This window comes from Lissotriton helveticus, chromosome 9 (genome assembly GCF_964261635.1).
Source record: "Lissotriton helveticus chromosome 9, aLisHel1.1, whole genome shotgun sequence".
NCBI lineage: Eukaryota > Metazoa > Chordata > Amphibia > Caudata > Salamandridae > Lissotriton > Lissotriton helveticus.
Window position 1 is genome coordinate 600,824,496 of NC_136070.1, and position 9,924 is coordinate 600,834,419.

At 47.4% G+C, this 9,924-nt stretch overlaps 1 protein-coding gene across 2 annotated transcripts in view; it reads right to left on the reverse strand.

Annotated features, from left to right (window-relative positions):
• LOC144781658 (uncharacterized) overlaps positions 1-9,068 on the reverse strand; it is a 93,428-nt gene extending 84,360 nt beyond the window's left edge. For both annotated transcript variants that reach the window (XM_078660624.1, XM_078660623.1), the window contains exon 1: positions 8,912-9,068. In XM_078660624.1, the coding sequence (XP_078516750.1) occupies positions 8,912-8,971 (60 nt within the window). In that variant the 5' untranslated portion in view covers positions 8,972-9,068. The remainder of the gene's footprint in view (positions 1-8,911) is intronic.
• Positions 9,069-9,924: the final 856 nt, after the last annotated feature.

The window sequence follows — 9,924 nt, forward strand, 5'->3', positions numbered from 1 at the left end:
TTAAATTATGTTTTACAGGGATTGCTGTCATAAGTCCACCCTTAGCTCGCCCTGAGTTTGATGGTATTGCTGGGGTATTAAAAGCCTGGAAACCATCCAAACTCAAATCCACTATACTCCAGGTCTCCTGAAAACAAACTAAATCAAAGGACTCCACAAAATCTACCCATACCGGATCTTCCCCCCTATGGGCAAAACCCGCTATATTCCAAGAGAGTACACGAAAATTACTAACCCTCTCACGGGTATTAGAAACCTTTTCACAATTACCCTCTTTTCCCACTAGCAATCTATCTGGGAAGGGATCTTGGGCACATTGGCCTGCCTTAGTTTCTATAATATTAGTTCCCGGATCGGCGACCTCATATGCCTCGTTTATGTAGGTGTCCTTGTCATCACTACTCTTTTCCAAATCCTCACTTTTATTTGTAGCTCTACAAGGAGCCATGTTATCCCCCCGTATTGATTTAGTTAGAGGGAGTCAATCGTTCAGATTCAGTGGAGTCAAGGGGTAAAACATGTTTGACAAAGGAATATTCCAGAGCTCCCTCGGATCAATCCGGTATTGACTATTTGAATCAAAGTACGAATTTCGATAATTGGCTGTGGTGTGGAATCTGGGATTTCTATTTGTATAATCAAAGGCTGGATATTCTATGGGTGGTTTCTGATAATGGTTAAAATGTAAACCATATCCCTGCCGTTCTTTTTTCGATGGAAGCATCATATTTTCCGGGTAAAAATATGTCAGGCTACGTGTAGAAACTCCACCCTCATTACTACCAACAAACCAATCATTTATATAGGATACCACCCTGTGATCCTTAAAATTCACTATGATCAAGTCACCATCTATATCCTTGGGACGTATGCCTACCCATTGACACCTCCTAACAAATACAATGTCCCCATTCAAATATGCAGGTAGTGGTCTATTCACGGACAACCAATGAATCACTTTATTTTTTAAGCTTCTGTTTGATTCAGTTTCCTCCTCTCCAACTACTGGAACTCCAGTTAGAACAATAACAAAGCCATATGAATCTGGGGGTAATTGTACCGTGTTTTTATATTGTAATTTAGCCTTACCAATATGCGACGTTTCTAAATTAGTTGATTTATTACTTTCTGTAGGCTTTAAAAACAACAGCAGGTACTTTCCCTTTTTCCATGTTTTTAGGTCTCGCCTGTCGATGCGCATGCGCATCGAGCAAGGCGAGAGTATTGGCACTTATCCGCTCTTTATCCACACTGCAAGGAATCGTGGCGATTCCTTGCAGTGCACGAGAAATTTAAGCTCAATGCGCATGCGCATTGAGCTTAAATGCGCGTGCACATGCCCCCAGCCGCCTACTCTCTCTCACAGCCTCCCCCAGCTCCGCCCCTCACTACTTGATTGCACGGCCGCTAGGCCGTGCCTCCCCTACTCTCCTCCCCCCTCCTCCTTTCCTCCCCTGCCTGCCTGCCGCTAGGCCGTGCCTCCCCTACTCTCCTCCCCCCTCCTCCTCCTACTCTCCTCCCCTGCCTGCCTGCCGTGTCGCACCTCTCCCCTCTCCGCCCCCTCCCCTGCCCGCCGTGTTACGGTGAAAGGCTTGTTGCTTGTTTGCCTTCGTCTCGTTCCTCCCCCCCCTTCTTTTAATTCTGTCCTTCGTTCCTTCCTTCTATCCATCTTTCACTAACTTCCATAACACTCTCCTCCTGCCCTGGATTTCCTTCCCTTCGTCCATAGCTGTTTGCTCCATTTCTCCATCGTTGACTCCCTCCTTCATTGCTATTCCAGACCTGTTCTCAGGCACGGGTTTCTTTCTTTCTGCCCTCCATCTCCTCTAATCACCCAGCTCTTCCCGTGACCTCTGCTCCTTTCAATCACGGAGAAAGCCCGCGTTACCATAACAACCTAATGCGATCACAGAGAAACAGCGGCCTCCTCTGCAGTCGCCGCCAGTTGCAGCGGCCGCCTGGGGCCTTGAGCCCTCGGAAGCGATGGCTGCCCACCCCCCTCCTCCCGCGTAGAGCCTACAACGGGAGGAAGAATAGTGAGGTAAAAAGTGCATCCGAAAATGTTTAAGACATTCTGATCCTCTCAAGGGAGGCTAGGGGGTTATTTACCTTTTGTTTATTTTTAAATTACGCCAAAACATTCTTTTTAAAGAAAGATTTTCGGTTTGGCATGCAGTTCTGAGACATGGCTGTGCCAGTGACATTTTACTTCGTGGCTGCTTTCACGATTGGCGGGCCCGAGGGCTGCCCTCCAGCCCTCAACACAGCCCCCTGACCTAAAGCCTCCTGGCGAGTGCCCCATGTCCCGTATGCTCACTCCAGCACCGACGACAGTGTCAGGAATAATAATAATAATAATAATTCCTGGCTGCTCACTTCCAGCCCTCTATAATCTTGGATCAGTAGAGCAAAGAAAATATTAACTCAAAAAATCGCTGATGGGTTTGGCACAACACCTGACTCTGAAAGATTGTTCTTCAAGCAAGGTTTTACTGCATGCACTGGCAGGGCAGCCATGTAGCGGAAGAAATCATTGACAAAGCCAATGGCTTTCATGGCTGTTGGGGCGTGAATGTTCCCTGTATGATAAACATGTTCCCCTGCCCGAGTGCCCGACTCAGTGAAAAGGCCCGGACCTTTATTTTGCCCCTGGAGTCACATTATTCTAGTCTGTGCACAGAGGCAGAGGCCTGTCCCTGACAGAGAAAGACCCAGGAACCTGTCCTGTGACCAGCAGGGTTATACCAAGCATAGCATGTTTCATGCTTTTTTCTCAGACAGGATTCCCTGGTTTTAAAAGCAATCCTGAGTTACAGGACAGTGATAATTTGAATGGGCAATCAACCTGACATTAACCTAATTGCACTCACCCTCAACCCCTCACCCTCACTCACCCTCACTCACCCTCACCCACCCTCACCCACCCTCACTCACCCTCAACCCATCACCCTCACTCACCCTCACCCTCACTCACCCTCAACCCCTCACCCTCACCCCCTCACTCACCCTCAACCCCTCACCCTCACTCACCCTCACCCACCCTCAACCCCTCACTCACCCTCACCCTCAACATCAACCCCTCACCCTCACTCACCCTCACCCTCACTCACCCTCACTCACACTCACCCTCACTCACCCTCACTCACCCTCACCCTTACTCACCCTCACTCACCCTCACCCTCACTCTCACTCACCCTCAACCCCTCACCCTCACTCACCCTCACCCACCCTCACTCACCCTCACCCACCCTCAACCCCTCACCCTCACACAGTGGAATAGGTCTCGGAGCATTTGAGTTAGAGCTTTTAGAAATGTTTATGGTTTTTTTTTTTTAATTCTTTAGCATTGGCTACAGGAAACAAAAATGCTAAAGATTTACAAAAAAACCCATAAACAATTCTAAAAGCACTAACTCTAATGCTGCGAGACCTATTGCATTTCCAATGCTTGTTTGGTGCTGGGGTTACTTGCGTATGTGATAAAGATAAAGGGTTTTTATCAACAACTAATTTCTTTAATTTGTTAGGGGGATTATGTTGGCTAGGAGGTTTACTGGTATTTTGTTCTCCAGGACTGATAGCCGAAGCGGGTAATGCTACCTTCTCTGGGAGTATAGGTTGAGGAAGAAGACAGTCTAATTTTTTTTCTAAGATTTTTAACCTTTCTACAAGCGGTAGGACAAAGGCTTGTAACATTTTTTTGAGTGCTTCCAGAAGCTCAACATTGGAACTTTTATTATCCTCCCCAACTGCATTTAATTGTGTTGTTTCTATTCCCTCCGATACCATATCCCCCGTATCTACTGGCAACAATGGTCTTGGGGATGCCATCTCAGAGGGTTTCCATAGGTTAAGGGACCTATTTTTGTTTTTGTTTCCCCTCCTCCTTCTTTTCCTTTCTGGAGAGGATACACCATTTTTACGCTTCTGACCATAGTGTGCCTTGGTTGTTTCAGGAGAGGGAGGAGAGGGAAGCAAGGTAACAACCTCTGTTTGTATCTTCAGAGGGGGTGGAACAACATTAACATTAATGTGACAATGAGTATCAATTTCCTGGGGTAACGGGGTATTAAGATCTATAAGATTATCAGTTGTTACCACAGACGATTCACTCAAAATGGTCACCATCATACCTTGATCCCCCAGGGGTAGCAGACTTTCCTGAAAAATTAACGGGATACTATCTGTATTAAAAAGTTCTGCATCTATATCCGCCTGTTCTACTATGGATGCAGAAAGTACACCTTTATTGACAGAAGTAACCTGTCTTTTAACTGCCTCTACAGATAGGCGCAGTTCGGCCCTTTTTTCTGCCAATAGCAATTCACGGTCAATGTCTTTAGTAGCTTTAGTAAAGAATTTATCTAAAGGACCGAGTATAGAAACACTCACATGATCAGGTAGAATATTTGGGGTAGAAGCAGACATCCTTTAACAGACTATAGGGTTAGATATTTAAAAGACGATAAAAATAAGGGTAACAGATATGAAGGACAACAATTTACCCAAGAATGAATTCTAGTCCATTTGTCAGAGCGGTGGCCCGGCCCGGCCTCCTTCGGCCCCGGACGGCCACAGACGGTCCCGCCCTTCTCCCGGGCTTCTCCCGGGACGCTCCCGCACGCTCCCGCTTAGCGGGTACTGACCCTCCCTTAAATGAGTAGTCCGTAGATTTGCAGGCGGGGCGTGGTGGCCAGGGAGAGCGGCCAGGTGACGAGAGGCGCGGTGTGCAGGAGCTTCTGGGATTCGAAGTCCTGCCCCGCACGCTCGCAGCCCTGGTCCTTCCCCGCAGCAGCAAACCGGCTCCCCTGTGACTCTGGGGCGCAGCGGGACCCGCGAAGCGGGTTCCGCAAGTCGTAAAGCGGCTAGAAGGGGTCCAAACAAAGTCCTCAAACGGTCAGCAACAAGTACAGAGGTCTCCCACGACGGACGGTCCTCACAAGCCCTTTGAAGGTTGCAGGCGGGGCGTGGTGGCCAGGGAGAGCGGCCAGGTGACGAGAGGCGCGGTGTGCAGGAGCTTCTGGGATTCGAAGTCCTGCCCCGCACGCTCGCAGCCCTGGTCCTTCCCCGCAGCAGCAAACCGGCTCCCCTGTGACTCTGGGGCGCAGCGGGACCCGCGAAGCGGGTTCCGCAAGTCGTAAAGCGGCTAGAAGGGGTCCAAACAAAGTCCTCAAACGGTCAGCAACAAGTACAGAGGTCTCCCACGACGGACGGTCCTCACAAGCCCTTTGAAGGTTGCAGGCGGGGCGTGGTGGCCAGGGAGAGCGGCCAGGTGACGAGAGGCGCGGTGTGCAGGGGCTTCTGGGATTCGAAGTCCTGCCCCGCACGCTCGCAGCCCTGGTCCTTCCCCGCAGCAGCAAACCGGCTCCCCTGTAACTCTGGGGCGCAGCGGGACCCGCGAAGCGGGTTCCGCAAGTCGTAAAGCGGCTAGAAGGGGTCCAAACAAAGTCCTCAAACGGTCAGCAACAAGTACAGAGGTCTCCCACGACGGACGGTCCTCACAAGCCCTTTGAAGGTTGCAGGCGGGGCGTGGTGGCCAGGGAGAGCGGCCAGGTGACGAGAGGCGCGGTGTGCAGGGGCTTCTGGGATTCGAAGTCCTGCCCCGCACGCTCGCAGCCCTGGTCCTTCCCCGCAGCAGCAAACCGGCTCCCCTGTGACTCTGGGGCGCAGCGGGACCCGCGAAGCGGGTTCCGCAAGTCGTAAAGCGGCTAGAAGGGGTCCAAACAAAGTCCTCAAACGGTCAGCAACAAGTACAGAGGTATCAAAGAGCAATATTTTATGTTCATAGCTCAGTGAGTTACTGCTTTTTGTTCACTTCCCGAATGAAAATATAATTTTGCCTTTTACTGTCAATATCACTCGTTTTTTTGTGAGTAGAAGAGTTGGCCAAGCAGGACAATTCAAAAGGTATCCTTTGCAGGACACTTGAATACATATGCAGCAAGCTGTCTGAGCCCTTGTGGGTTTCCGTGAGTCAGATCAGATTCTCTTGAAGAGGGCCTTTCTCTTCCGAGTCCTGCTTAACACGTGTGTACAGGAGGAGCCCTGTATTCATGTCCTCAATGTTTGAGTAAAAAAAATACTCATTCATTTCTGAACAATGAGAGTAAAAGTGTTAAGGTAACATGTCGATCATGCTTATATTTCGCATGCTTTACTTAATCCTGCATTCCCTATGAGTGTTTGCCTTTTCCAGAATGTTGTTACTTTTTTATAGGCAGTGCATAATTTGAATTGAGTCACATCCAGGTGTTTATAATGGGGCAGAATTGGGTTGTAGCTGAAGACAGTGCGAGTTTCACTCAGTGGGGCAGAAGGGTGTTCGGGGGGATAGGATGTGGCATTATGGCCAGAGTCACAGAATTCGGAACTGGGAAACCTGATTCAGCATTCATGACTAGTGCATCAGACCACTCTCCTGTGGGAGCACATTCCCTTACTAGACCTTAGAAGGCCCTACTAGACCTTAGAAACCCTGGTCTCTTAGCACCAGCAGGTGGACCCTTACCGGTGGCCAGTATTGGTTAACCTTGAAGCCCTGTCCCCCACAATCCATACTGAAGGTCACCTCCAGTCTTGCGGGTAGGCCTACAAAGCAGCACACCCTAGAGCAGCAGTGACTTTGCCACTGAGGTCACAGGACCCTTGAGGCCAGTCCGCCTCACCCATTGGTGCCTCCATTTGTCTTGTTCCAGCAGTACTAATGCCACTCACCAGGGATTGGCAATGCAGGATTTGCATGCACACCGGACTAAGGGGAATGTCTACAAGGGCCTTGCATCATGCTTGCACCTTGCAAAGTGGTACATGCACAACACAAAGTTCCAGCTGGGTGACCTATCCAGAAGGCTGCTGCGGCGTGATATGACTATATATGAGGCGGATCAATACAGATGCAGGTTTTAGTGCTTGAATCAATGGCTGATTCTCCTGTGCCCTTTGCTACAACTGCATTAAATGCTGATGGACGGATGCAGTTTCCTGGTGTAGGACTGCAACAGAACAAAGGCTGTGTTAGCATCGATAGAGCACAGTTCTTTAGAAGCTTAGCAAATAAACTGCGAAAAAGGATGACAATGACTAATGCATCAAATCTTTCTAGATGCACAACCACAAACAATGACGAAATGGAATACAAAGAGATGGTACATAAAATGAAACTCCTACAACCAGTTTATTGGCCAGATCCAGTGGACATCTTATATGGTGAGGGAGAATTACAAAACCTTTGTAGCAGGTTGAATGTATTTGATACTAGGAAGTACATCCTTGGTTTCAGAGAGTACAAACAAAATAATAATTGCATCCCTAGAAGCCTGAAACCATTAGTGCACATTATAGACACCTTTTGTACCTCCGCTGCTGAATGTGAACAGTGTTTTAGTGTAATGAATGAGGTGCTCACACCACTGCATAACAGAATATCAATCAATCGTCTGTCTTCTATAATGTTCTGAAAAATCGTGGAGCCTCCTGTCATAGAATTTAAACCTGAATTTTATGTTCAGAAATGGTTAGGAAAAGGGAGAAGTGCTGATGATAGAAACTGCATGGCTCGGACACAAATGGCTTGTAATTCCCCTTATAAACGTATTTGGAACATTCTGTGATTGGCAACATGTCCCAGATTGTAAATGTATTAAATGTAAACAACTTATATATTAAACCTCAAATAAACAGGTTTATCCATTGTTTGAATTAAATAACACTATAAGCTGTAACTGGTCAGTGAAATGCCAAACGTACTAAAAGTTGACATGTTTTGCTATGTATAGCCACACTTCCGACTCTGCCACTGATACAATTTTCGGTTTATTCCCGCCCTCTGATTCTCCGCCCACAGTTCCCCTACTTTTTTCCCCCCACTTCGACCACTGTTTTGGCCATGTATCAGGCGGGAGGGCTTGTTTTCATGTAAACAACAATTCTTCAAGGCCATCCAATGCCAGGCCTCTTTACCTTGCACCCGTGGGGCAACTGTCCTGCAACCTTAGACACTGCCTTCCTGCGAGTACCAAGGATGCAATCACCGGCAAGCAAGCGATATGGCGAAAACGTCAAACACTGCAGTGGGCAATTTTAAGACCAAATCAAAATGTGCTGAAAAGGCAACTTTTTGGAAAAGGAGTTATTTGTGCGACAGGGAGGGGCGACAATGCACTGTGACTATTTGATAAACCTAAGGGGTCGCTTTGTGTAAAGTGAAAAGTAGGATTACGTCTTCACCCTAGGGGGCCACTTAAGACGGCTGGCGGTCGGTACACAACGAAAGATTACGCTGGCAAGAGCAAGTTGCTGCCATCAGATCCATGCTGAAAACTAGCTGGTGAGAAGAAGTCTTGGCGAAACGGGGGTCACCTGAATTTGTTGAAATTGGTCATCACTACTAGAAGGAAGATTAGTCCAAAATTGCACCGCTAGAAAGAGAAATGTCGTTTCTTATAACGTATTTACTTTTAATTCTATTGTTCGCTTATGATTTTTTAATTGGGCCACACGTTTAACTAAATCGGTGCTCATTTATTTTGCTTAGTATATAACTATTTTTAAGAGTTTGATTCTTATTTAGCGTTCTTACAGCTAAACCAAAAAGGTAATTAACAGATCCCCTAAATATAAACAGCCCAAACTATGTCAATCTACATCTCTTAAATGTTTTGCAGGGTATGTCCACTGCTACTCTCCTTCATCCACTCCAAGTACTATCATAATGACCACAGAAAGCCTATCTATCAATAGTGCACGTTCACCTCAAGACAGGCGTCTCGGCGCTGTAGAAAAAAGAAGTCATGAGGCCCTGGGACACACAAGGGTGAGCAGCATTTGCATTTGTGCACATAAAAACACACGTATTCAAATTATTGATCACAAAGACAGAAATGACCAGCACCCCTGCGAAGTCACCACGCACCTTATCTGAATCCTGTCGCAACATTTCTCGGCTGCTTGTATTTTCCAGGTTACAGGTCATTGTCCGATAAGTACAAAGACAAAAGCCACATAACACTCTGCTCACACTTTTGTGTGCACGAGCTACAGGAAGTAGACCTCTTTGGGTTCATGGCGCAAGCGCAGAGATAGAGACACTGGTCAGAGTGACGTACTCAATGACAGCTGCGCAACGGAGCGCACTCCCGCAGGAGGGAACCCGGAAACGGGCCAACCGGAGTTACAGTGTCTTAGCAGACAGGGGTCAAGAGATGTAATTGTCATTGGATTTATATAGCGCTTACTACCCTGACCACTCGCTGGAGCGCCCGAGGAGTCAATCCCTGGGAGAATGCCAAAACGCACGGGTCTAAATCAAGTTAGAGATCTCATGTGACCGCGTAAGTGGTCTCCGGGGGCGATAATAACTCAGGGTGAAGGGTGTTTTTTGCACCAGAAGTACGGTGTCGTCTTATTTATTTGTATTTATTTTTTAATATAGCGCGGACTTTGCCCGAAGGTGTCCGAGCGCTTCACAATAGAACACATAAGGACTTCAGAGTACATGGATCACAGTAAAGATACAAACAGATAAACGCTAAGTTCAGATAAGGATAGAGCTACATGTACTCAAGTTGCAGATTCACTCAAGATTACATTTTAAGGAAAGTTGATTCGATTAGGGTTGGACAAAAATATATTACATATTTATGTGATGTACCAAACTTCCCCAAAAGAAGCGCTGGAGACAGAGGAAGTTTGGTAGGTTATTTATTATAATTAACAGCAAGAGAGCAGCGGGAACATCCGGAGCTCTCAATTTACTTTTCCCGAGTGCGACCTAAAATGGCCGCCTCGTGCCACGTCATCGCGTCGTGCGCGCCAACTAGAGCGCGACGCTACATATCTCCCTTCTTTATATAACAATAAAAAAACTTAAAGTCTGTTTATCAGATCACCATTATCTCCCATCACCCAGTTCGTAGTCTCTGTATT